Genomic DNA, 27,218 nt, shown 5'->3' with positions numbered 1-27,218 from the left:
TCATTGTTCTACATGTGCCATTTGTTTTTGAAATATGCGCGATTGTTGTCCAGCACTTGTGAGCACAGATAGTTGCGTGACTTCCTCCACGGTGCGAAAACGTCATCAGGGAGACCATCACAAGTTAGGTATACGGCCCGGAGGCGCATCTTTTCTTCTATGTTTTTTTTTCTATGAGCTCATTCGAAAGGATAACAAACCACTAGGTTTGCACTTTAATTTGTGTACAACTTCGTTAAATACCATTAAATATTTCGGGCTTAATAGACGAGAATTTTGAAATCGTAGGAAGCTTGTCCTGAGGAGTAGCTGAAAGAAAGAAGGATATTGTCGCTCTCTGTAGTCAGTTGTGACTCGGAAGCTCATGGCTTTTCAAGTGAAGGTTCAGTCATTCTATGAAATTGTAATTTTAACTATCACAGCCGTTAAAAGGGCTAAATTTGACTTCGCTGCATCCACTTTGCCCATTGCGGTACATTAAACTGCATTCGCAATGTATCGTATAAATGCAAGCATTATAGAGCAGTACCTGCAAAGCAAGGCTTAGGTTGAGTAACACAGCGCGATGTTAAACTGCAATAACGGAAGACACAAGAGGACGAGCGCTGGGACTGATATACAGTTATAAGGGGCCAACGTACTAGAAAGGAAATAGTAGGCAGGTTTTAGGCTTACTGTCGTCTTAATTTCCGAATGCAAGGTGCTCAGCGGGAACGGATGTCATAATGTTCCATACCTTCTTTCATAGGAAAAACGTGCGCTTTAAGTTAACTCATTTGAAGTGTAAAAACGGTCACAGTTAAACTCTATATGAGTAAAGACAATATCTAATGTAATTGTGGTAATGACGTTCAACGTCTGCGCCACTGGCATTTGTGGTATATATGATCTGCCTGTTTCGTGGCATAGTTTTTTTACCTTTATATTTTTGCAACCCTCAACAACTTCGAAGCGCCAAAATGCTGCTGGCCAAGGTACTCACATCTTCAGTGCACGGGAGGCGTAAAAAATGTGTATTCCACTGACTGTGAACCTGCAAAGATAACCACGACGGTGCTAGTAAGAGAGTGCGATACACAATCACTTGATTCGCAATGGCCATCAAGGGACGACTTTACTGCATTGCAGGCCAATACCGCCGTATATTTCACTACAACAAAAAGTATTTTTAAAAAAGAAACACCTCGCAAGGGACCTTAAAAAAGCTTGAAAACGCAAAATTCGCAGTCAGCAATCGTTTTTGAATACTGTAAAACGGTTTTCATTGGTAGCAGAATCTCGGTTCGGAAAGCAGGGCAGAGCAGGAAAACACGCCTCGAATACATTGCGCTCTCGTCTGGCGCTGACCTTCAGCGTTGCCGCTGCAGCTGCGGATGACGTTCCTCTTTACAGCTGAAATTTATATGCTCCAGCTAAAATCCCGCTATGAGGCACAGGTAGAGCAGGGAAAGAGGGGGCGATAGTAAATATTTTCAGCGTGTTTTCGCTTTATAACGACATGTAAGACATTAGTGTACAGACATCACCACCCAAAATTTGCGGGAGCTCAGTAAATCATTCAAAACTGATTGCCGTTCCTCGTAAGATTTCGGTTTCGGGTTCAATAGCGAAACAGTCGTTGATGTGTCATGAGTTCGAGATAATTATAATATAAAACTGCTTTAAAATCGCGGTTTTATTCTTGTAATTCGCTCCAACGTTTATGCTAGCCTTTTCCAGAAGCCTGAATGGCATCGAGTGTGAAAACTTTTATTCAACATTAGTTTTTGTAGGCTTCAAATTCAATTTTTTTAAACACTGTTTTTTCTGAGTACTACAGACCTCCAAGTGGGAACATAGCAGATTTTTTTGCGTCCTCTGATTCCTTTCTTGCTTTTGTTTCTGATAACAACAACTTACGAGTTGCCGGTGGGGGTGTAATTATTGATATAAGCGACACAAATCAAACGGCTCGACAGTTTTGTGATATAATAGCATCAAATGGGCGTAACATCAAAACAGACCAACCCACTAGATTCACTACAGAATGTAAGTCTGTAATGAACCTCTTAATCACAAATTCTTTATCATCGAACATTTCATCCAGTGCGATATGTACCACCATTAGTGACCATCTCCGGATATTTATCTCCGTTTAGACACCCCAGTTTGAAAAAAAAAACAGCCATATAATACTTTACCAAAATATTACCAACAACCCTAAATGCATTTAAGAAAGCGATAACAGAAGTAGCCTAGAGTAATTGTGTTGGAAAATCAGGAGGTGCCAATGAAGCTTAAAACACATTCATGAATATCTTTAAAGAATTGTATTTGATACATTGTCTTGTGCAAAAGCGTAAATCAAGTCGTAAGATACGGAAATCGTGGTTAACATCAGAACTTTACTCTGAAATCAAGACAAGGAACAAACTATACACGAAGTTTCTTAATACTCTTACGATGAAAGACCTTGTTATCTTCAAGAAATACCGCAATAAACTCACTAAAAACTGCGATCTGTGAGAACTGTGTATAACCATGTTTTCTTAGATGTGAAGTCTAGTCGATCTGATTTATTATGGATTCGCCTAAACCCGCTATTACGCAGAATAAATTCACTTAAAATGCCGAGAAGTTTGCATGTGAATCGACAGAAGCTTCAAGACAAAGACCGTGCAGATGCATTTAATGACTTTTTCGCCAATACGGCAATGAATAGCTCATCAGGCGCCTTAGACAATATTCCAACTAAAAATGATAAATCACTGATTCTGGAACCAATAAATTAGAGGGAGGTATTAGCCACTGCCAGCAATTTGACAAATAGTGCCAGTTGACATTAATAATTTCCAGATACGGCGGTAAGATATGCGTCTGACATTCTCGCGCCTGTACTTTCAAAAATATTCAACACCTGTTTAGAGTTGGCTGTTTTACCAATGGCGATGCAAATAGCTAGAGTGACTGTCGTATATAAAAACTGAGATAGAAATGAATTGGAAAACTATAGACCTATTTCCATATTGCCTGTCGTTTTGAAGATCTTTGAATAAGTTCTTAATTCTATAATATCCAAGTTCATTATCAAACAAAATTTGCTGACAAAATATCAGCTCGGCTTTATAAAAAACAAATCGACAATTAGCTTTGCTCCATCAAAAGGATTATATTCTACAGCAGTTCAAAAATCAATTAATTAAGCTTGGCTAGTTTGTGGACTTTTCGAAGGCATTTGTCTTGGTCAACCATATTATATTAATAGAAAAACTAATTTTATGGAATTCGTAGGAAAGCAAATATGTTAATAAAGTCGTACTAGTCACACGGACAAGAAATAGCCCAGATAAATGATAAAAAATCCGGCATGAAAGCTTTGAATTGTGGTGTACCTCCGGCAAGTATAATATGGCTCTTATTGTTTACATTACACATCTTTCACATTGTGAATATTAACCCAGAAGCAAAATTCGCACTATACGCAGACAAAACAACAATACTTTTTGCAGGAGCCGATATCTCTAATCACATTTCAACGTGTAATAGCACCATCAAAATGCTAGAAAGATGGTCGTCATCAACGGCCATGCGTATAAATGAAAATAAAACTAAGGCAGTGGTATTCAGGCAGAAGAACAAAGTACTAACAGTATGCAAAAATGTTATAACGTATTCACGCAAGACAGAAACAGTCGACAGTCATAAATGCCTTTATGTGATATTCTCTTATAATAAGACTTGCGAACAACATATCGTATGTAGTGAAGAAACCAGCACAAATTACTGGTATTATAGTTATGATTAGATATCTCCTTTCGATACATAAAAATAGTATGTTATATAACGCACTTTTCTGCTCGAACCTTAATTATTGTCGTGTAGTTTGGGCAGCCACATGTTTCTCAAACTTACAGCGCATTGCCTTGCTGCAAAAAAGTATATCCGGCTCATCTGCAATGAACCATTCGGATCTACTACCAGGAATTTTTTCTGTAAATCTCACAAACTAAAGATGTTTTATCTATAGAAATATCGTCTCACTGTGAAATTTAAATCTGAAGTACAGAAAAACCTATCTAATCTCCAAACTCTCGCACTACGGCATCGTAAAATAACACACTATTCAACACTATCTCCAGAAGAATGGGTACGTTATGCATACGATTCGCCTTAGTTTCAGTAAACAACAGTGTGCTATATGCTGCCTTCAGTGCTAAATAGTTACTTAATGAAGAACATAAATACATATGCTCTCTCTTATCGCCAAATTCAGTGTTTGTATTGTTCGGTGCTCGATATGTCGCTGTGTGATGTCTCTTCTGCTGAGCTACTGCAATTTTTTTTTCTTTCCCTTTGTCATCACAGTAGTTTGCATGTCGTTCGTGCAATATGTGCTATCTCATGTAAACTTTATTCCTGTTATATGCCCGCTGCTGTTGAAACGACGGGGTTAGCAGGCCAGTCGAGCTGCCAAAGAGCTGCCAATCAGATTACAAGGTGATATGCTGCAATTATTATTCAGTTATATCTTGAGCACCATTCAAAACCAAGGACACCCTATCAAAATTACCTCCGTAAGTTGAATTACTACCACAAACGACGACGCGCCAAGAAATGCAAATGTACCACAATTTTCGCTTTTGGTCTGCACACTGTGTGGGTCCCGTGGTCAGATTAAATGCTGCGAGTTGCGAGTAATTTTCACAATTGCATAGCTGCTCCGGCACCAAGCAGTAAGTGTGCGCTGACTGTTAACATCCATTAAGAAGGGTGCCTTCATACGCCATGAACTGGTGGGCGAGTTGATCAGACATGTTTCATTTTCCAGCACCACAGAAGGCAGAATACGCTATCGAATGCAGAAGCCAAGCGTTCGCGATTTACACGAAGTATTGGCGATGACTTGTGTTTTGTCCCTTCCTTGTTTGGCTTCGACCCGTTCTACAAAACCCAGGGGCTTCATACGCGTTTGAGGCATAAAATGCTTTTAGCTTCCCTTCTCGGCCAATTCAGGTCAATATCGCACGTAAACTTCGGCAAACCTCAAGGAAAATATGAAGCCGGACATATAGGCGAACTGTTCCGGAAACACCCGACCTTTTTCGTCTGAATGGTGTCCACTAGAGGAAACTTCAGTCCGGAGCAGGATTCGAATCACTGGAGGCGCAAAGAGGGAAGTTTCGCTTTCAGATGCCCCAGAGCGCTCAGCCTCACATTTTTTTTTTGTCGTGAGTTATTTATTACCTCCGATTAGTACACGAAGTGGCTATATGCCCAAGCTATTTACAAAGGAACGAACTAGTAATTTTGTTGTACTAGCTCGATAGGAAACATTACTGAAACGGCGACAACGAAAGGAGACACAGAAACAATACAACCCAGTCTGGCGCAGAGCCCATTTTCACAAATTTCCTTTAGCTGGAACATCGTTCGCCTAAAACGCTGGCATGGGTACCGGCAGCATCAGCGTTACAGTCTAATAAGATTGTTTTCTACAGGCTGTGAAGTTCAATTAAGACATCGTGTGTTGAGGTTCTTACTCGTCTTAAGAAGCCACACGCTGTCGCATTCTTTGGGGAGTTAAAACCGTTATTATTTAGTTTCTTTAGTGGCACGTCCTGAAACAAGATTGCGCATTTGCATTAATAAAGCACTGTTTGATGATTTACGATACATCGCAATGGATATAGCTGCAAAAGAGACAAAAACGTTGTTTTGTTTGAACCCACCATGTAGAGATTTCGTGTGCATCGTAAAGGAAAATATTTTTGTGCAAAGAACAAGAGACGTTTTACGCGCTAGCGTTAGTGCATTATGCAACGTGATAACAAAGTAGACAACTAGAAGGTGGAAAGAGTATCAATATATTTTATCAGTATAAATTCTTGCGCGCAACGATATGAATACTCATTGCCCTCACTGCCAAAACCACACTCAAGCGTGAACTTCCTCCTTAAGTCCTCGTAAAGACGGTTGGTCGGTAAAATTTGAAGAATCCACTAAGTTCGAAAGCGAGGTCCTGAAGACAACGAGCAAGAATGATCGCAGAAGCGGGTGGGAACAGCTACAAAAAAATAAGCAAGTAACTGACTGCCTCACATGCAGGTGCACTTAGCCCAGTCCTCCCGAGCTAAAGAATATGGGATGGTGATCACGCCGCTTCGGCTCAGAAATGCATGTTCACACAAACATCCCACAAATTCGCCGAAAATAGTTTATTAAAATTCTAGCGCAGGGCTTGGTCTCCAATACATATTGTATTTTTGCCGCCACGAGTGCGCTACAGTCCTGGGCAGGAACAAACATTGAAAGCCGATGCGCAACAAAACTGTTACCATGACGCTCCATGGCCGGAACCTGCTCCATCCAGTAATGTGCACAAGATATGAATGCGTGCACTGGAATACCAAGATATTTAGAAGGCACGCACGAACATTATAGTCAGTGCATGGCACCTGGCTTTGTTTCGTGTATACATTAAGTAAAATTGTAAGTAAATTACTCAACTTCGTAATTATACCGTATGTTGGCGTGAATAACTGCCTTTAACGAGCACTGAACGGGATATGATCCTTGCAAGGTTTCAATAATGAACAAAAAAAGTAAGCTTTAATATCGTTCTCCTCCGCGCAGTTATGTTAAGTATCTATCCTTTAGAGCATTAGCTGGGTTAAAACCGGCAGATTAAGCAGATTTAAAGAACTTCAAAATGTTCTCGCGGCTTTTCTGGAATTAATGGCGGAAATACATTTTACGCAACAGCGTAAGCAGCTCGTTCTGCTGTAAAAACAAGCGTAGGTCGTCGCCCGCAATAAGTCTAAAAAATACCAGAATATAGGAAACTAAAAATATAGAAGTAAATCGTTAAAGAAAATATCCCCATCGGTGCTCGAACCCAGGCCTCTGCATGCCAAGCGAGCTCGCAGCGCATAGGGCAACAGTAAATGCAATTCGGCGCGCACGAATTAGTAGCGTGTGTTTGGGATGCACATTGTTGCTACAGTAATTAAAAAAACAAACTAAATATGATAATTAGGCATCAGAAATTGCGCGGATTGAAAAGGCAGTGTTATGGTTCCTCGTTGTACTTAAATAAATAGTGTGTATGAGTATGAAGTGGCGTAGTATATAGTGCAGAGTAACCTAGATAATAATTAGTGATTGGTAATCGAAAATAGTGATTGCTGATTGATAGTGGGTAATATAATCGGTAATTACGATTGTATTCAATGGTCGTGATCAGTAATGTGATTGTGGATTGGCAATCGGTGAGAATTAAAAAAGGAAAGAAATAAAAATAGAAAGAAAGGATTTCTATCGCGTCTACTATTAAGGCCGAAGTTAAGCGCCCTCCTAACTTTGAATGTAAAAATATATGGCACATTCGCTAGGGATGTGCTGACCTTTGGTTTTATTAGTGAGGAACTTAATTTGTAGATCGCCACTGAAAGGCAGGCAGCATTACGGGCTTGATTAATGAACGCGCTTTTAGGTTTCAAGCCGTACCAGTACACTCAGTTAAGTAGTGCAGTTGCGGTCAGTACTGGTTACGAAGAACAAAGCTGGAATTAGGCTGCTACCAAGAAATTTCAGCTTCTATATTCAAAACAAGACCAAACATTGCCTAATTTGCATTTGTGGTTTTCTCTTGTTTTCCTCTTTTATCTTTCACACCCTACATTGTGGCCAACGAGAACACTGCTGTGGTTATCATCACCGGCTTTTCCTTATCTAAAAATTCTGGCCAAAGGCATTTTTCAGCGGGAAAGAGTTTATGAACGCAATTTCTTCATATAATATAAGATCTCATCATACCAATCAATATATCCGCCGATCTCCCTTCGGCAGGATTGGATTTTTTGCTATAGACGCTTTGCTATCGTCAAAAGCGTTCCCCAATGCTTTTCTATGGCAATCTTCACTGCTGGATGCAAGCGATGAAAACACTATAAAAGAAAGATTTGCAACTTATCCGAAGAGTGCGCCATTACCTTCAATATGTCTATACGAGTACCTTACCGTTTCTTCAATATTCAAAATTTTGTCGAAAATGTTAGACATCTGTTGCTTCCCCTCGCCGTTTAATTTTTACACGACAAAACTTTATAGCACGCACATCCGCGGTGGGTTGCAGTAGACAGTCACAGCACAGCACAAGCGCTGCTCACACAATCGGTGCCACTTCGTGTTTGTAGCTCAGGTCAGAGGTGGTGCGGATCGGGCAGCTCCTTTGTCAAGGGAGACGCGGGACCGTTTGTTCAGCTTCGCTCAGCAGTGCGACGGAATCCAGTCCTACGTGAAGCGCAACTCGCAGCCGCCAAGGTTAAGGTTAAAACGCGTGCATACTCCGCCAGATAAAAGTGCGATACGTCCGATTCTGTACAAAACTTAAGAAGGGCGCATCTGGAGCATCTACGCCCTTGGCCATGACAGCGTTGTCGCCGCAGGCGCCGCCTGCTAAAAGGGTGCTAACGGATGAGCTGTGAGCTTGCTAAGTCGAATGGGAGCGGGAGTGCTGCCACGGGGGACATTTTTTCGCCCAATTATTCGTTTTAAGCAGTTACCACTGGGAAGCCACGACAGCTGTCCCATCCAGTGCCGCTAGCCATCGCCGCCTATCACCTTCTGTTCTCTTTCTTACGTCACCGACGCTGTGCACGCGGTATTTTTTAATGTTCAAAGCCGTGCGCCAAGTGGCGGCAGCCAAGAGAGCGGCAAGCACTTGTCACGAACCCTTGGTCATGACATTTGTCGACGCATTAATTTTTAAGCACAGCCTTGTTGCTCACTTCTTGAAAGCGAGGAATGGGGTCAAGTTCCGGCCATGGCAAGTTCTTCTCTATGAAGATAATTTGAAAACACACCCGTGTACTGCGCGATGTCAGCGTACGTTAAACACCCCCGGTTGGCCTAATTTAACTCTGAGTCCGCCACCTTGGCACCTTTATCTGTGTTTCTTCCCCTATCTCTCTTTCATTTTTTCACTTCTTCTTTCATATTATTCCTGCCGGTGCGATGTAAATGCTCGTTTATGACTCTGAGTGCTCAAATTTATTCACCAGTCTTCCGCAACATCACCTATTTCTTTCTCTCTTATTTTACTCCGTCATTCATCCCCTCTCTTACTGCGCGGTTAATGTCGCCACAGACAAGCGACCTGGTTGCAGCGCCATTTTCTTTTCTCAAAAACCTTTTTGTGCTCACGGAGAGGGAGTCAGTTAGAGCACCTCTGCATCGCTCATAATTCCTTTGCATTTTAATATTACGCAGACGATGGACGTCCTTCGCCCTGCTGAGATTGCTGCTGCCCTCCTCAAGTGCGCACCTCTCGTCATCTTAGCGCTTTTCGGTGTAGCCGAAACCGCTCGCAACAACTACACCGCGGTTGCCGACGGCCCTTGCTTGACGCTACTCAACGTCGCCCACTTGGTGAGCCCATGCGGCGCTGGAAGTGGAAAATGCGGGTGTGGCGACGCGCGTATACACGGTGTCTAGTAGACAGCCATTTAGCACTTGTGTTCATTGACGCGTTGTTGTTCTCCATGGCTTTTATGTCAGTGGTGATATTTTATAGTCTACTATCTGCACCTATTAATTTTTCCACTTAAAGATTTAGGGCTGTTTTTATAAGCGCGGTTACATTTATATCGTTATTGCACCGTCCTTACATAATGCCTCTCTGACTACCATTAATGTATCTGTAAATAACTACTTTCTTATGGGTGCTGGTTTCAGCAACCGTGCAACGCCGTTGCCGAACCCTCCTTCCGACAATAGAGGAGGATCTTCTACCACGTGCTGCAACTTCATGGAGGATTGCCATAAGCGCAAATCATGCTGTCCAACCCTTAGGGCATATTTCCATCACAATAAATATAAAACGCTTAATGTTGGGAATGGAAGCAGTTTTCTACCCAGAAACATGCTGAATTAGTGGAGCTGACAATACCACATTTTAACTGCGACAACAGCGGCCTTGTGCGTACCAGTGAGAAGTGATTGAATCTTCGGTAAAAATCTTTGGTAACTTCACCAACTTCGTATGTTTTGAGATGGTAATCTGCTTGCTTTGCCAAGGATAAGTATTCCGTGTTTTTAATAATTAGGCCCCTTACCGTACCCTTATCCGGGAGTGCGCTAGAGTGCAGTCTCCTTATCGATGACGCATATAACGCCTCGGTGCCAGTTTTAAAGTAGCGCTACAATGCTGTGCAGGTTGCACGAAAAGCAAACTCGCATTTCCACAGGAATGGTCACTCAGTGAATTTAAGTGTAAGTCTGTCGAACACATCCCTGGAACATGTACTTGTCAGTCGAGTTCAAAGAAACCACTTCACCTGCACTACTACTGCGCCGCAGGGTCCGCGTTCCATGCGGGCCGCGGGGCACGCTTTTCGATAGGCGCGAACGACAAAAGGCGCCCCGGTTCTGTTCCTAGTCAGCGCACGTTAAGGATATGCAGCCGGACTAAATTATTCTGGAAACCTCTAATACGGCGTAATTCATAGCCCATGTGTGTCTTCTAGACTTTAAACAACACTATTTTAGTTTGATATTAAAAGGGCACGCGCATTCAGCTATGCTTTGAGTCCTTTTTTGTTACGAGCACGAAAGTTTTGTTACGAAAAACTGCACGTTGTCCTAAGGCAAACTTTGCATGAGCTCACAAGACTCATCTCTTTTTTTGCATGCCTCGCTATTTTGGTTTGTTCATGCCAAGCTGCCAACCACAGATGGCTATGTTTCATGCCGTACTTTCGACCCGTGACCTGCTGGCACAGATGTCGGATGCACTTGTGGCATATATTTACGCATCTAGCCGCTCGCCCGGCTGACGTTTTTCCCCTCAACAGCCGAATCCAGTTCAGCGCACACTATTTACACTCGACAAAACTATGCGTATTGAAACATTGCACAAGTACCCACATCACTTTGGCCGGGTTCATACAACTGACATCTAGAGAACTCCAGTGCAAAGCTTGGCAATGGGAAAGGCGTACAAGCGAGATTGCAGGACGGTGGCATTCATACGCCCCCGACATTAATCAGTTTCGTCCGCAGCAAAACTGGCATCCCGGGAGCCGTACGCCTTTATTATGCGCTATCAAATAACCGAATGCGCGGATCCAAAGTTTGTAGCAAATAGTGACGTTCTTAGTGATCCAGCAAAGATAGGTTTCAAGCTATCATCGACTAGGCAGAGTTTCGTTACGGAACTTCGCACATGAACACAGAAACACCACCAGTGTCACGTCTATGGTCTATTTGGCTGAAATTGCTAGCCTGAGCATAAGTTCACTATTTAATACGTCGCGAAGGCTTCCCTGACTAAGGCCCCACAGTCAACCTGCGAATTTAACTTTGCATTACCCGCGGACAGAGAAGGACTGCCATGAAGGCTCCTTCGTTTTGCAAGGACTGCTTTTCGCCCATTTCCCGCGCTCCAACAAGCACTATAACAAATCATTTGCTAGTAACCTACGAACTGCCCCCTCCACCGAAACCCCTACAAAGTGTTAATGCGAGAATGCCGAGCCAACCTGGTCGAATAGGACATCATCTAGCCTTCGAAGAGTATTTGGACAGCACCGCTTGTTCTCTTCAAGAATGAAGAGAGAATTTCGCATCGTTCAATCACCGTATAAGCGTATCTTGGTGCACTCCAAAACAAAGGACTCTACCACATCCCTCCTGTTCCAACTGCGGTCTTCTCATAGCCGCAAACTTCCTGTTCTCATCCATGAACGAAATAGCGCAGATTGCGCAGCGTAATTCAGAAAATATTTTTACCCTCAATACACTCTGTGAAGCGAAAGCACTATTCGTCGATGGAGCTCGAGAGCGGATTCTGGCAGCCTATAGTCCGCTGCATAGACTGTGTGGAGACGCTGTAGTTCGACTTTATTGTTACGCTGCTTGAGGTTTATACTGCGGCCGCAACTTGTCCAGTGAGTCATGGACACGGGGTTTGCAGGCCTGAAACGGCATACATGCGTCGTTTGCGAGAACAATGCCGTAGTCTGCGCGACAAACTCCCGTGATCCCCAAAAAGGGTCACATGCCGTCCTCGACACGGTCGCCTTCCCGCGTATCTCTGAAATCGGAAAAGTGCCGAATTTCCTAATGTAAGCTGCTGTTCCTAGGCGACGCTGTCAGCAAAAGATGGAGTATGTGCAATAATATGAAGCTTCTCCGGTCGCTACGCATGAATTACAGAAGAAATACTCGGTACATGAATGAACGATCGAATATCCAAACAACGCTGAGAGCGTCTCGGTATCTTTCTTCGCTCCGTATTGTGCGCTTCATTTATTCTGTATGGACGGAGTAGGCTTTGAGCCGCAGAAGACAGCCGCCATCGCGCCATTTCCTCAACCTGCCGACAGGAAAGCATATTTCTGAGCTTGGGCGTCTATTACCTGTGATCCGTCAAGGATTGCTTCCACAACGCCAAGCCCTTTGGGCATTCATTACAGCACACTATCTGTTCCGATGAGAAACAGTGCAAAAAATTGAGAAAGAATTTTTGCTAAATTTTATAAATGTGCGAAAACAGAATTGCATGAGCGCTTAAGACCACTATGAAGACAGAGAATTCTGTGCCTCCCTCTTCGCACCGCAGATGGAATTTGATGAAGACGACGATGCGCAGTGCGAAGCGCGAGATTGCGTTGCAGTTTAGCACGATTGGATTGGAAAACATTTAATTCGTCAGAAAAGGCAGAATGCAGACGATCCGTGCTAGGTGGCTATCAGTCCACGGCTCACAGTGACCTGGGTAGCCAGTTCAATGACCCGGGTTTGAACTCCCAAGTCTGAGCTGACCAACACGGCCTCCCAATGCTCGAGAGTAGGAACCTGTATTAGAGATTTCGGGGGCGGCTCCTCTTTACAATTCCACATAGGTGATCATAAGTGGCTAAATCACCACATAATGTACATGCAGCGTCGTATTCACCGGGGTAGAATTTTGACAACAGGTAAGGCGTCATGAAGGATCGCATCTGGAGTCTCCTCCAAGTGGTCTCCTGCTCCTTATTAAAGCCTTTGTCTGGAGGAGGGAATATCCTCCTTTCAAGTTTAAAATGATTAGTAATATCGTGAAAAGATGATAGGCCGTCCTTCGAAAAACTCTCAGCAACGACAGCGTCCCTTGCTCGGCTGACGACGCCCATTGTACTATCGAGCACTGGCCAGCGAAGCTGATCTGTAAATGACGCCGTAGATTTTAATCCCAGCCGCGGGAGCATTTGTTTGATTTTTTTATTGTTTATTTCAATTCGCAAAATCCCACAAACATCTCAAGATGCTTGGCACCAACTGGCAGGCATGGCAAGATCTTGCTTCGGGTTTACCCATCGGAAAAGCGCTTTCGCACAATAAAACCCTTGACGGAACTTTCACGAAACCAATTCTCGGCCACTCCGACGACTACTCCGGAAGTGAGGTACAGACTGATGCCAGTATCTTTTACATGGGTATCGTACTCGACCAAAGAAAGTACGGGCCCGAACGCGTCATCGCTTACGCCAGATGCCTCACATCAAGCGGGAAGGTAGACTGTAAAGCAAGAGAACAAAATGGAGAGGACACTTAAGGACCTCCTTAAAGGTATGACGCCATAGCGTAATGAGCTAATTCCCAGATACGCAGAAGGTCATTCTCTACTTTACATTCATAGGTTCTTGGGAGTCATCATGCCCCTCCTTGCGCTTTGGTGCAGTGGTTAAACGGTGCGCCGTTGCCCTGAGATGTCGGGTGTTCCCAACGGCGGACATTGTTTGACCCAGGTTACTCTTCCCGAGCGACCAATGATTAATTTAACTTCAACCTACCACGGTGCGTAGCTTGCTCACTATCCGGAAGGCAGGTTGTGAGTACGCCACAAGATCACGTGACCTAGGTCACCCACCAGCCTCCTAAGTTGCTCTCTGGGGACCACCTGCCTGAGCAATGCCACAACGGCGACGCCGACAAGGACGAGACGAGATTTTCTGATGAACGGGGCTTTTAAGGCTGTCGCGTGAAAAGACAGCCGCCTGATGCTCCCGTTCATGTTGAGCATAGAAGAGCGGTAGTACAAATGGTGTGTATCTCACCAGCCTAGGCGTTGAGATTCAATGCCTGCGTTTTGATTGGAGCATCGCGTAAAATACTATACTTACATCGGAATTGTATAGATAACGCCCATTTCATTTCTTTTCTGGGACATCTCGTTCTTACCGGATAAAACCCGGGGGGGGGGGGGGGGGGGGGGCGTTGCAGAATCTGCGAGAGGTTTCCGCGCATCTGTGCTCGCAGTAACACGACATTTCTACTACACGCGATAATTCTGCCTCCGGATTCACTCTAACCGATGGTTGCAGCCACCCCTAATCGTTATCTCTGAGAGGCAGCGCTATTACCAAATACATATTTTGAAAGTAACACCGCCCTGTTTCTACTCACGGAACGTTGATTATAAATGCAGCTGTTATGAATGGGCTGCACTGTAAAGCCCACGTACGCATGTGTCTGTCTTTTCGACCCTGAGCAAAGTACGAGCTGTACTTTTTTGAAATGGTATCCCAACTCGCCCGGGCATTCATTCCAACGTGTAATGCATTGTATTGGTAATTTGTGTCGCGTTTTGCCTCGCCTTCCTTTAATTGATGCTACACATCTATGTGTAGTGCGATGATACAGTCGTTGCAGCTGCCGCTTCCGGTGGTCGGTTCGAGTTGCTTGTCGACTTTTGTGAGGTGGAGAAGATTGTCCGTGAAAACTGTTGACTGCAGCGCTCGCTCTGAATCGAACATAAACTCCACATGAATGTCGATGGGCAGGTCCAATTGGCTTAGTACGCACGATTCGCCTTTGCGGTTGTGCAGAATGTCCTGACCATAAAGCCTTTCTTATCTTAGACGAAATACGGAATTCGCTAACAGTGCACATTAAAGATCCCCAGGTGGTCGAATCTAAATTATTCCGGAGGCCTCCCCTACGGAACCTATTTCTTCCTTTCTTCTCTCTGTCCCTCCTTTACCCCTCCCCTTACGGCGCGGTTCAGGTGTCCGCCGATATGTGAGACAGATATTGCGCCATTTCTTTTCCCCAAAATGCAATATATTCAAACAGCCACTTACCGCCTCATCTTTCCAGTTCAGCTTCACATTTTCTCCCTCAGTCATCAATGTTGCGGGCATCTGTTCGCGGTTCATTCAGACCAGTTCTATTTTGCATCGATACTGCTGACTGCTTTCTACTGCGACCGCTGTTAAGAGCCCTTTATTGGGTTTCGAGGCGGTGTAGGAGCAGTAATAGTAGTAGTAGTAATAGCAGTAACAGTCGGCCTAACAGGTGGGTGGCTGACATGGGAGCCACCGGGGCGGTGGTTATTCTGGAAGAAGGTGGCCATGACGAGAGCGGACGAATGCCCAACCCGAAGGTGCTTACTCCCGGAACCCTCTTCACGTTAGTTACCGTGAAAAGAACGAAGAGTGTATGCCGACACGGGAGTATTGTACAACCACAGTGTGGTTACTACGGGAACTGTCTGGAGAGTTGTTACCGTGGAAGGGGGAGAGCTTGATGAGACCAGAGGAATGCGTAACCGTAGAGTGCTTACCGCGGAAAGAGGAGGGTATTGCGAGTGCGACGAATGCACAATCTGAGGCTGGCTGCCAAGGGAAACTCCCTACAAGTCGTAACCATTGACGGAGGAGGGTATGGAGAAAACATAATAATGCACACTCGGATAGAGGTTGTCACAGGAACCACCCGGAGGGTGTTACCGCAGAAAGACGATATATACTGTCGAATGTGAGTATGGCAATAGCGCAGTGGTGGACAGAAGGTGGTTGCTGCTGAAGCCGATGGAGGCTGGTTACCATATAAGGAGAACGGAGCGAAGGGCTATTTCCACGGGAGAACTCGAGGAGTGGTTACCTTGGAAAGAGGAGGAGAGCAATATTTATTTACTTACAACTATGGCTGTGACTACATCTCGCGTTGCATAGCAGTAACCACACTTTGAGGTTTTTTTTTTTTTGCTTATGCCACATACATCTTGCGATATTAACTCTTAGCTTCGAGCTTTCTTCGTCCTTCTTTGCTCCAGAAGAAACACCTTTCCCGTTAGATTATCGTATACCACGGATGTTCACTACAGAATATGCCTCTTAGAAGCAACCAAACATGTGTGGTGGTTTTATATCTATACGCTAAAGATAAACAAGGAAGATTAAGCCAAACGTCCACTTGTTAAAGTGTCACACAGGCTTCCGGCTGAGCACTCAAGAAATAGATTCAAGCCATCCTGCGATTGGAAACAAATTGGGCTCATTTAATTTTCTTGAGTTTCATGTGCTCTGCTCGGATGAACGCATAAAAATTAACAGACACAGGGAGGCAAAACTTACACTCTTAATGCATACCTGCATCAAAATGCACTTGCTTGATTTTAAAATCCAGCTTTATCGAGGGAGTTGCATGTCACCAAAATCAAGCAATCCTATTCTACAACTTTCATAAAGTCACGTTACGCGGGTCATGATATGAGGTGCTTGCACAAAAATCTGGTCGACGCTCAAGGTGTCAAGTGATAGCGTTAATGCTTCCCTTCGACGGTTTTTTCTTCACATACAGTCACTGTTCTTTGTTCACATTCACACATTTATCACAACACTGTTTCCACATTCCAGTCTTTGAACGTGCACCTGTAAAACCTTCACTGCAGCTATCGCAGCTACCTTCGGCCGACGACCTTCACGATAAATGTCACCATTCCGTGTCCCGAAGTATTTCCCATCATCCTACGTGCCCAAGAAATTGCTATCTTCAGAGCGCTTGCAGTTCAGCGCCATTGCCAACAGCAGCACTATGGTGTACGCCTCTACAACTGGCTGTATGGTCGTCCCGCCTGCCTGCCTCTTAAATTCATCCCAGCCGCGACCTCCTGAAATGCCGTATCTCGACTATCTGCTCTCACCGCCCGACTACGACTTGGCCACGGAGCCATTCTGTACAAAGCGCTGCTTTCAGCGGGTGAGCGTTCAACGCCCCATTTCCAGAAAATCCGGCGTTGGCATCGTGAGCGAAAAATCAGGGGCTTTATTCTGGCTGGTGGTTCCCAGAGAGCAGCATAGGAGGCAGGTGGGCCACCTATGTCACGTGATCTTGGGGCGTCATGAAAACCTACCCATCGGATAGCGAGAAAACTGCCCACCATGGTAGCTGGTAGTCGCTCGGGAACAGCAACTTACGCCAAGCAATGCCCAGCGCTGGGAGCGCCTGCCATCGCAGGGCAGTGGCGCATCGCTTACCCATCGCATCACTCCGCGAGGAGGGGTATGAGGACTCCCAGGTATCTATGAAAGTACAGAATAACCTTCTGAATACATGGGAATGAACTCGTTGTGTCATGGCAACATAACCCTATATATAAGCCTATGTTAATTACAAGCATTCGACTCAGTGGAAACCTCGGCAGTCATGTAGGTATTGCGGAATCAGGGTATAGAAGTGCCTTATGCGAATATACAGGAAGACGTCTATAACAACTGCACAGCTACCATAGTCCTCCATAAATTCAGCAATAAAATTCCAATAACGAAAGGTGTCAGGCAGGGAGAAACGATCTTGCCAATGCTTAGGAGAGCAGAAAGTTGGGCTAGTTGGTTGATATGCATACTGGAGAAGTTGGCGCAGAACAACGGGGACAAGCGAGACAAAGACGAGCGCTACTCACAACATAAGGTTCATTCCAGACAATGCTCGAATAAATAGCGAAACCAACAAGAACAAAAATAAACAAACGTCATGAACACCGCATGTTACTCCGTGAATCCCAATGATTTCGTTACATACATACATACATTCATACATACATACATACATACATACATACATACATACATACATACATACATACATACATACATACATACATACATACATACATACATACATACATACATACATACATACATACATACATACATACATACATACATACATACATACATACATACATACATACATACATACATACATACATACATACATACATACATACATACATACATACATACATACATACATACATACATACATACATACATACATTGTTGCAAATGGGTTGCAAGCCCCAAGGGTAGCGTTGGCCTGGCGGCCTGGGGCAAAGCTGGAAACATCCGAAGGTCCCGGCAAAGGATGAGTCGACTGGCAACAGAACAACTTGTTTATTCTGGCATCGCAAAAGAGCAGCCGGTCAGGGCGACCACGTTACTCGAAGGAAGAAATCGAAGTCTCTCCGGCGTCCGGCGCAGCTGCCCTTTTATACCCTCGGAGTCGAGGGCAAGAAGGAACGGCTTGGGATGAGTCGCACAAGACGGCGACGCACGGACATGTACAGACGTGACGGGCGCGTCCGCCGGGCCGGCGCCGGTCAGACCTCCTCGCCTCCCAGTTGGGGAGCTCCTCTCCCCGGCTGCCGCGCTTTGACAAGCGTGGGCACCAACATGCACACACACACACACACACACGACGACACGTGGCATTGAAACCTGCCTGGACGCGCTTGGCGGGAGGCGTTACGGCAGCACTGAACGGGCCCAAAATGACCGCCACTTTGAACGAAGCCCCGGCGTCCGTTGCATCCGCGCCGGCTATACCGCGCGTCGTAGGCGAAGCGTAACAACATACATACATACATACATACATACATACATACATACATACATACATACATACATACATACATACATACATACATACATACATACATACATACATACATACATACATACATACATACATACATACATACATACATACATACATACATACATACATACATACATACATACATACATACATACATACATACATACATACATACATACATACATACATACATATACTCCGTATCAGAGAAGCGAACGGAAGTCTGACTAATGCACTTATCGCCACTGATGCACATATTAAAGGATTCCATGAGCTCACGTGTGAGTTGCTCCCTGTGCCTGAATAGGATGGTCGTTTTTTCGAAAAGCGGTTTACACTGGATTTTCTTTTCCCTGTCGTTTGTACTGCACGTGCAGCAATGTTAGGGAGGTTATCAAGAGAATCTCCCCCGAGCAATTCTCCTAATCTTGGTAGAGCACCGGACGGTAGAGTTGGTAGAGCACCAGACGCGGTATTCGGAGGTCGTGGGTTCGGATCCCACCAGCGGCATAGTTGTTTTTTCTGCTGCTTTATAAGTAATTTCCTTTAAGCGATAGATTAATCGAAGTATTATTATCCCACTGATCAGCTATATACACATTAAAAAAGCAACAACTAAACATTCCCCTATGCACCTTGGTTTCGGTGACTGTTAGCTCCCCTCATATATTGTAAGGCTAAAGAAGAAGATGCGTCTGATGATTTGAAAAGACGAAGACGAGGTGACAGTGTTCTCGAGAGTTTTTGCCAGCGCTACGCTTGTGTGTCTTTTGCCGATCTGATCCCAGACTGCTGCCGTTGCCGTTCCCGTCGCCCCAGTACCTCGTAACAAACCCCCCGTTACATTTGGTGGAAGTGCCGGGTAAAAACATCGGCCCTGGAGCTCCGTAGTCGTGCTCTCCCGGCGCGCACGATGCCTGAGGACGTCCAACACCAGGCCGTACAAGTGGGCCAGGCTGTCATCTGTGCCGGCTCTCTTCGTCAACGGGACCCGACCATTTTCAGCGGGACTGACGAGAACGATGTGGAAGATTGGCTCACATCGTACGAGCGGGTGAGCGTATACAACAAATGGGACGATGTGACGAAGCTAAACAACGTCATCTTTTATCTCGCCGGTGTGGCTAACCTCTGGTATCGCAACCATGAGGCAGATATTCAAACCTGGTCCATTTTTAAGACTAAATTTGCAGACGTATTTGGTCGACCGGCTGTCAGGCAACTCCGAGCCGAACAGCGATTGCGTGAACGATCTCAGCAGGCTAGTGAAAGCTTCACTAGCTACATTGAAGATGTCGTCGACTTGTGCAAGCGGGTCAACGCTCGTATGTCGGAAGCCGACAAGATCCAACACATCTTGAAAGGCATCGATGACGACGCTTTTCAGATGCTTCTAGCGCGCGACTTGCGGACCGTTGCTGAAGTCGTCACGCTGTGTCAAAGCTTTGAGCAGTTGCGCAAGCAGCGGATTCTGACACGCCAGCGGCCACAGCAGGTTGAGTCGCTCGCTGGGCTCTCGCCTGCTCCTGACCCCTCGCTGCTACAGCAGATTAAAGACTTCGTGCGGGAAGAAGTGGCACGTCAACTTTCCTTTCTGCCGAGCGCTCACGACCGACCATCATATCTGACTCCAGCGCTCCGACATACAATTCAAGAGCAAGTTGCTGAGGCTCTTCCACCGGCTCATCCGTCACCACCTGTCACGGTTCCGCTGACATACGCTGACTTTGTCGCCAGACCACAACCTGTGGCGGCTCCGCTCACATATGCCGAAGCCGTCGCGAGACCGCCTCCTGTCGCGGCTCCAGTGACATATGCCGATGTCGTAGCAAGACCGCAGCCGCCAATCTATAGTGCGCCTCCGGCGCATTTGCGAGGGCCAGTGGCTTACCGACGACCTACTCCAAGGGTCAGCGATTCCTGGCGCACAACGGACAATCGGCCGATTTCCTTCTTTTGTGGTCTCCCAGGTCATGTAGCTCGGCATTGCCGCCGTCGTCTCCCGGACGCGGAAATTCCTCCCCAAGCTCCTGGGTACTGGCCCCCACCGAGTCAGTACTCTGTACCAGCTGCGCCGCCGCAAAGTCGTACTTCCTCGCCGGACCGTTCTACCCTCTCCAGCCGCCGGCCCTCTTCTCCACGACGCCGGTCTATTTCGCCTATGCGACGTCGCCCCACCGCTAACCAGGAGGAAAACTAGGCGCCGCAGTTCCTGAGGCGAGAACTGCGTCCACAACGAACTTCGAAAGGCCTCATCCGTCAGCCGCTAACCTCATTGAAATTTCCGTCGACGGCGTTTCTGTCATGGCGCTTGTCGACACTGGTGCTGCCGTTTCCGTCATGGACGCAAAGCTGTGTAGTTCTTTAAGAAAAGTAAGGACGCCAATTGCTGGACTCTCACTGCGCACCGCCAGCGCTCAGAACATCCAGCCGTCAGCAGCGTGTACCGCTCGCGTTGTAATCCAGGGGACCATTTATGCCGTCGAATTCGTCGTACTGCCCTGCTGTTCTCATGCTGTTATCCTGGGCTGGGATTTCCTATCGCGCCATGCTGCTATCATCGATTGTGTTCGAGCTGAAGTCGAGTTCTCTCACCTGCCCGAAGCTGTCTTGGACACTGCCCCTCCTGGTGCCTGTGTTAAGGCCCTAGTTGCCGAAGACATTGACCTGCCTCCCTGCTCTTCAGTCCTCGTACCCCTCTCTTGCGGCCCTCTTCGCGACGACACTGTCCTCTTCACTCCGTCCCCTATCTTTCTGCACCGCAAGTGTCTGCCTCTGCCATACGCTGTACTGACTATATCCGCTGGCCTCTCCGTACTGTTCGTGTCTAACCCATTCTCGTTCCCCAACGCCTTGCGCCTAGGTGAATGTCTCGGCACGGTACAACCATTCGCGTCTCTGCTCATCCGCGAAGAGACGGACGACGCGCCACACCTCTCCATAGCCGCACTCAGCCCACCTACTGCTGCGCCCGATCCCTCCTCAACCGAAGCATTCCTTCGCTCCATCGACGACAACCTTCCAGCGCCGCAAAGGGCACAGCTTCTCACTTTACTTAATCAGTTTCGCTCATCATTTGACTCACATCAAAGTTCCTTGGGCCAAACTTCCACTGTCACCCATGCCATCGACACAGGTGACCACGCACCGCTGCGACAACGTCCCTATCGTGTGTCTGTCGCCGAGCGCCAAGTTATTGAAGACCAAGTCGACAAGATGCTCCAGAGCGGCGTCATTCAGCCCTCAAGCAGCCCATGGGCGTCGCCTGTGGTGCTCGTCAAAAAGAAGGACGGCTCCATACGCTTTTGTGTAGATTACCGCCGCCTTAATAAGATTACGCGCAAAGATGTCTATCCCCTCCCGCGCATAGACGACGCTCTGGACTCTTTGCAAGGGGCCGAACTCTTTTCATCTCTTGATTTGCGTTCCGGGTACTGGCAAGTTCCTATGAAAGAAGCCGATAGCCCCAAAACCGCCTTTGTGACACCAGATGGCTTGTATGAATTTACGGTGATGCCCTTCAACGCCCCCGCGACTTTTGAGAGGATGATGGACACCATTTTGCGCGGACTTAAGTGGAAGACATGCCTTTGCTACCTCGACGACATTGTGGTCTTTTCCCCGGACTTTGACACCCACCTCTCCCGTTTGAAGCACGTCTTGACCTGCCTCTCTGACGCCGGCCTGCAGCTGAACTTAAAAAAATGCCGTTTTGCCGCTCGTCAATTAACCATCTTAGGTCATGTTGTCTCTAAGCAGGGCGTCAGTCCCGACCCAGCGAAACTTCGTGCTGTGGTTGACTTTCCCAAACCTACCTCCATCAAAGACCTGCGCAGCTTCCTGGGTTTGTGCTCATATTTCCGCCGGTTTATTCGCAACTTTGCGTCCATTGCTGCGCCTTTGACTCAACTGCTGTCTGGAAGTGCGGATTTATCACTGTGGTCTCCAGCGTGCGACGACGCATACACCACCTTGCGCCGTCTCCTCACGGCGCCGCCCATTCTGCGCCATTTCGACTCGGCCGCTCCTACCGAAGTTCACACGGACGCCAGCGGTGTTGGCCTCGGCGCTGCCCTCGCCCAACGAAAACCTGGCTTTGACGAATACGTCGTTGCTTATGCTAGCCGCACACTCACACCAGCAGAACGCAACTACTCCGTAACTGAAAAAGAGTGTTTGGCGATTGTATGGGCCCTCGCGAAGTTTCGACCGTACATTTATGGGCGCCCTTTTGACGTTGTGACCGACCACCATGCGCTCTGTTGGCTTTGCAACCTGAAAGACCCCTCCGGCCGCCTCGCTAGGTGGGCCCTTCGCTTGCAAGAATATGATATCCGTGTCGTGTATCGCACCGGCCGCAAGCATCAAGACGCCGATGCACTGTCACGCTGCCCCCTTCCAGCCGAGATCGCCAGCCTTTCCGCCTCCGACGCTTCTCTGCCCTTGCTTCACCTCAGCGACATGCCTTCAGCGCAACGCATGGATCCCTGGATCGCTTCCCTTCTCGACTTTCTCGCCAACCCGACGGCTGCTTCACCGTCACGTGCGCTCCGCCGCCAAGCTGCCCATTTTGCGATCCGTGACACCCTATTTTATCGCCGTAACTACAACTCCGAAGGTCGCAAGTGGCTGCTCGTTATTCCACGTCACTTACGCTCGGACATATGCGCATACTTCCATGCTGCCCCCCACAGCGGTCACGCGGGCGTTTTCAAGACCTACACCCGCATACGGCTGCGCTACTACTGGCGCGGAATGTACACCTTTATCATGAAGTACGTGCGCGCATGCATTCCCTGCCAACGTCGCAAGACACCTCCCCATCGTTCTGCTGCTGAGCTGCAGCCGTTACCATGCCCTCCACGCCCGTTCGACCGCGTTGGCATTGATTTATACGGTCCGCTTCCATACACTGCAGACGGCAACCGTTGGGCTATAGTAGCGGTGGATCACCTTACACGATATGCCGAAACTGCTGCCCTTCCGGCTGCCACAGCGACGGACGTCGCCTCCTTCATTTTGCACCGATTCATCCTTCGCCACGGTGCACCTCGTGAACTGCTCAGCGACCGAGGCCGCGTGTTCTTATCTGCGGTGGTGAAGGCGCTTCTCAAAGAGTGCAACACGATTCACCGAACTACCACCGCCTATCATCCGCAGACCAATGGCCTCACTGAGCAATTTAACCGCACACTCGGAGACATGCTCTCCAAGTACGTCGCTTCTGACCACACGAATTGGGATCTCGTCCTTCCGTACGTTACTTATGCGTACAATACCGCTACGCAGTCTACCACCGGATTCTCTCCTTTCTTCCTACTTTACGGCCGCCAACCCTCTGCTACTATCGACACTATCCTCCCTTACCGCCCTGATGAATCCGAATATCGGCCTGTTTCCGACGCCGCGCAACACGCCGAAGCCTGCCGCCAAATTGCCCGGTCACTCACCACTGACACCCAGCATCGCCAGCGCTCCCGCCTCGACCAAGACCAAACCCCACCGAACTACACTTCTGGTGCACTTGTGTGGCTCTGGATCCCTTCAGGAACTCCCGGTCTCTCCTCAAAATTTCTTGCGAAGTACCATGGTCCCTACCGTGTGCTGGAGCGCACCTCTCCGGTTAATTATATCGTGGAACCCCTCACGCCGTCTCCTGATCTCCGCCGCCGAGGACGGGAGACCGTTCATGTCCAGCGCCTCAAGCCCTACTACGACCCCGCCGTCTTGCCATCATCCTAAGTCGCCAGGATGGCTCCTCTTGTCCCCGGGGTGATTGTAAGGCTAAAGAAGAAGATGCGTCTGATGATTTGAAAAGACGAAGACGAGGTGACAGTGTTCTCGAGAGTTTTTGCCAGCGCTACGCTTGTGTGTCTTTTGCCGATCTGATCCCAGACTGCTGCCGTTGCCGTTCCCGTCGCCCCAGTACCTCGTAACAAACCCCCCGTTACAATATATATATATATATATATATATATATATATATATATATATTATATATATATATATATATATATATATATATATATATATATATATATATATATATATATATACCGGGTGTTTCAGCGAACACATTAAAAAACTCCTGTGAATATTACGTTCAATATAGGGAAAAAAATAGGCGTAGGATCACACTCTCTGCCCCGGCGACACAATGTGCTGCAAAACCTCTTGAACTATCCCGGTAATTAAGAAAAACCCACTAAGTTTTTAGTTATCGTAGCTGGGTGGTCAGTCCAAATTGAGACTTCGATGCCGTGAGCAAGCCGATGTCATATCAGTTTTTGAAACGAAGAAAAACTCTATTTCTAGAGGACGGCAGCGCGAAGAAATCGGGCGCTTTTTCCCGCACGCGACAGAAACTGGGCGCACGAGGAGCGCTGGAAGTGTGGCATAAGCGAAGCGTTCGCTGATGACGTGTCTTGACGAATATACAGCGCCCAATTGAAAACGCGTGGGCTAACTTTCCTCGCTAGACAACCTTGGCGCTCAGCTTAGACCGCGGCCGGCGTTATCGACTGCTTCGTCGCTCGGAGTAAGGAAAATTGTAGTCATCGTCTCCTACGCGGATATCGCTTTTGGGAACTCTGATAGGCACACCTGGCGCTCTGCCTGTCTTATTAACTGCGGAGAGTTTTTGTCTTTTTTATTTTCGACACTAGCTTCGTGAGAGGGATAAAGGTACTCTTCTCTGACAGTGTGCAGGTTACTGTTTAACGTTAAATAGTGCCGGTGTATCGACATGCATTGTACTATTCTGTCAAGCGTCTATTGCTTTTATGCGGTATCGGCTTGGCTGCTGCAATAAATGAGCACGACTTCGTAGAAGAAAAGATTCTCACTGGAAAACTTCCAATCTTTGCAATAAGGTACTCCGTACCGGGTAACTCAATACCGTTTCCGCGCACTGTATATCAGACACGTCCCGTGCTGTAACAAGTGCTTGTACTTAATTAGTAAACCTTGGCCGCAGATGTTTAGCAGTTTCTAGTTGTATAGCAAACAGGAATGAATGAAATTTGTACCCTTTACGGATTTGGTTTGTTGCAGTCCCATTTGGACTCTCCAGGAAATAACTACCTAGTATGCGGGATGAAAAGAAGCCGTTTTCACATCACGCGTTGAAAATGCGTGGCGTCCATTGCGATGCACAGTAGAATGTGGTCTGTGATATAATTCACGTCAGAAATGAGCACCTCTCGCGGAATCTCTGCAATTCATATCTTGGTACGCTCCTTCATGGCTTCGAGATTCGCAGGCTTCGTATTGAAAACTTCGTTCTTAACGTATCCCCAGAGTAAGGTATCCAGTGGTGACGAATCGGGTGATCTTGGAGGTCATGTTGTTGTTCCCCCTCGCGAAATCCATTGGTTGGGAAAGGTGCCCTCCAGGTGTTGCACCATGAAACGAAAAAGTGTAGCAGGGCTTCATCATGCTGAAACCACATATTTTTCAAACCGGCCAGTGGTAGCTCAAACAATTTCAGAGACGGTGACCTTTAGGACGAAGTCTGTACACTTTTTCCCAGGGAGGTTTTCCGTCGAAGAAATAAGGCCCGATAATACGGCCGTCGTAAATGCCACACCAAGCATTCACTGGCCATCTTATTGGTACTTGTGCTGGCGTAGCCAATGTGGGTTCTTGTCGTGCCAATAATGAGCGTTGTGAAAGTCGACATTGAAGTCCCTGCAAAATTGGGCCTTGTCTGTTCAAAGCAATTTGTGCAGGAAATTCCGGGTCTTCATCACATTTAATTAGGCACCAGTTGCAAAAATTCAGCTGTTTCTGAAAGTCAATCGGTGTCAGTTCCTGGTGAAGACGCACATGATAGGTATGGTAGCTGCGTCTTGATAGTGACCTCTAAACTAATGCCGGATTGGCTCCGTGCGCGTTGACGATTTCTCCGATACTTTCTTCTGGCCTGACAGAAACGTACACGAGGACATTAATGCCAAAATCGCCGCTTGCACTAACTGCTATCTTCCTTTCGTGAGCACGAACTGATCCAGTAGACTTAAATCGATTAACTATTGATACGAACGTGGGACGAGGCCGCACACGATGACCAGGATGTTGGACAATATGCAGTCTGAAAGCAAGCTCCGCGTCCATTTGCGCGTTCGCATAGGCGATCACAATGGCCACCTTCTGCGCAGGAGAGAACTGGGGTCGCGCTGGCGAGGCCATTCCCACAATTCACACAATGCGGCGAGACGTTTGAATCCTAGGCGGCACTTACACACATTCAAGTGCTTTGAAACACTGGCACTGCAATGGCCTTGTCACGCGCGCCCCTCCAAGACAAGCACCTGATATTGCAACCGACTGCGCTCTATGGGGAAACACGCTAACGCAACTTCGAGAACGGCTGCCCGACAGCGCACAGCCACTGCCGCGCAAGCGCTCCTTGCCAAATAAGTTGAAATAAGATATACCTATGCTTTCATCAGTAAATGCAGAGCATTAATATATATATATATATATATATATATATATATATATATATATATATATATATATATATATATATA

At 46.7% G+C, this 27,218-nt stretch overlaps 1 protein-coding gene across 4 annotated transcripts in view; it reads left to right on the top strand.

The window, feature by feature from the left end:
- The window catches only part of LOC144106431 (ATP-binding cassette sub-family C member 3-like), a 160,107-nt gene that overhangs the window by 510 nt on the left and 132,379 nt on the right, over positions 1-27,218 (top strand). For all 4 annotated transcript variants that reach the window (XM_077639243.1, XM_077639241.1, XM_077639240.1 and 1 more), the window contains one exon: positions 9,250-9,408. In XM_077639243.1, the coding sequence (XP_077495369.1) occupies positions 9,253-9,408 (156 nt within the window). In that variant the 5' untranslated portion in view covers positions 9,250-9,252. The remainder of the gene's footprint in view (positions 1-9,249; positions 9,409-27,218) is intronic.

The sequence above is a fragment of the Amblyomma americanum genome, chromosome 10, assembly GCF_052857255.1.
Source record: "Amblyomma americanum isolate KBUSLIRL-KWMA chromosome 10, ASM5285725v1, whole genome shotgun sequence".
Lineage (NCBI taxonomy): Eukaryota > Metazoa > Arthropoda > Arachnida > Ixodida > Ixodidae > Amblyomma > Amblyomma americanum.
The sequence above is the reverse complement of the archived record's forward strand: the minus strand, read 5'-3'. Positions and strand labels throughout refer to the sequence as shown.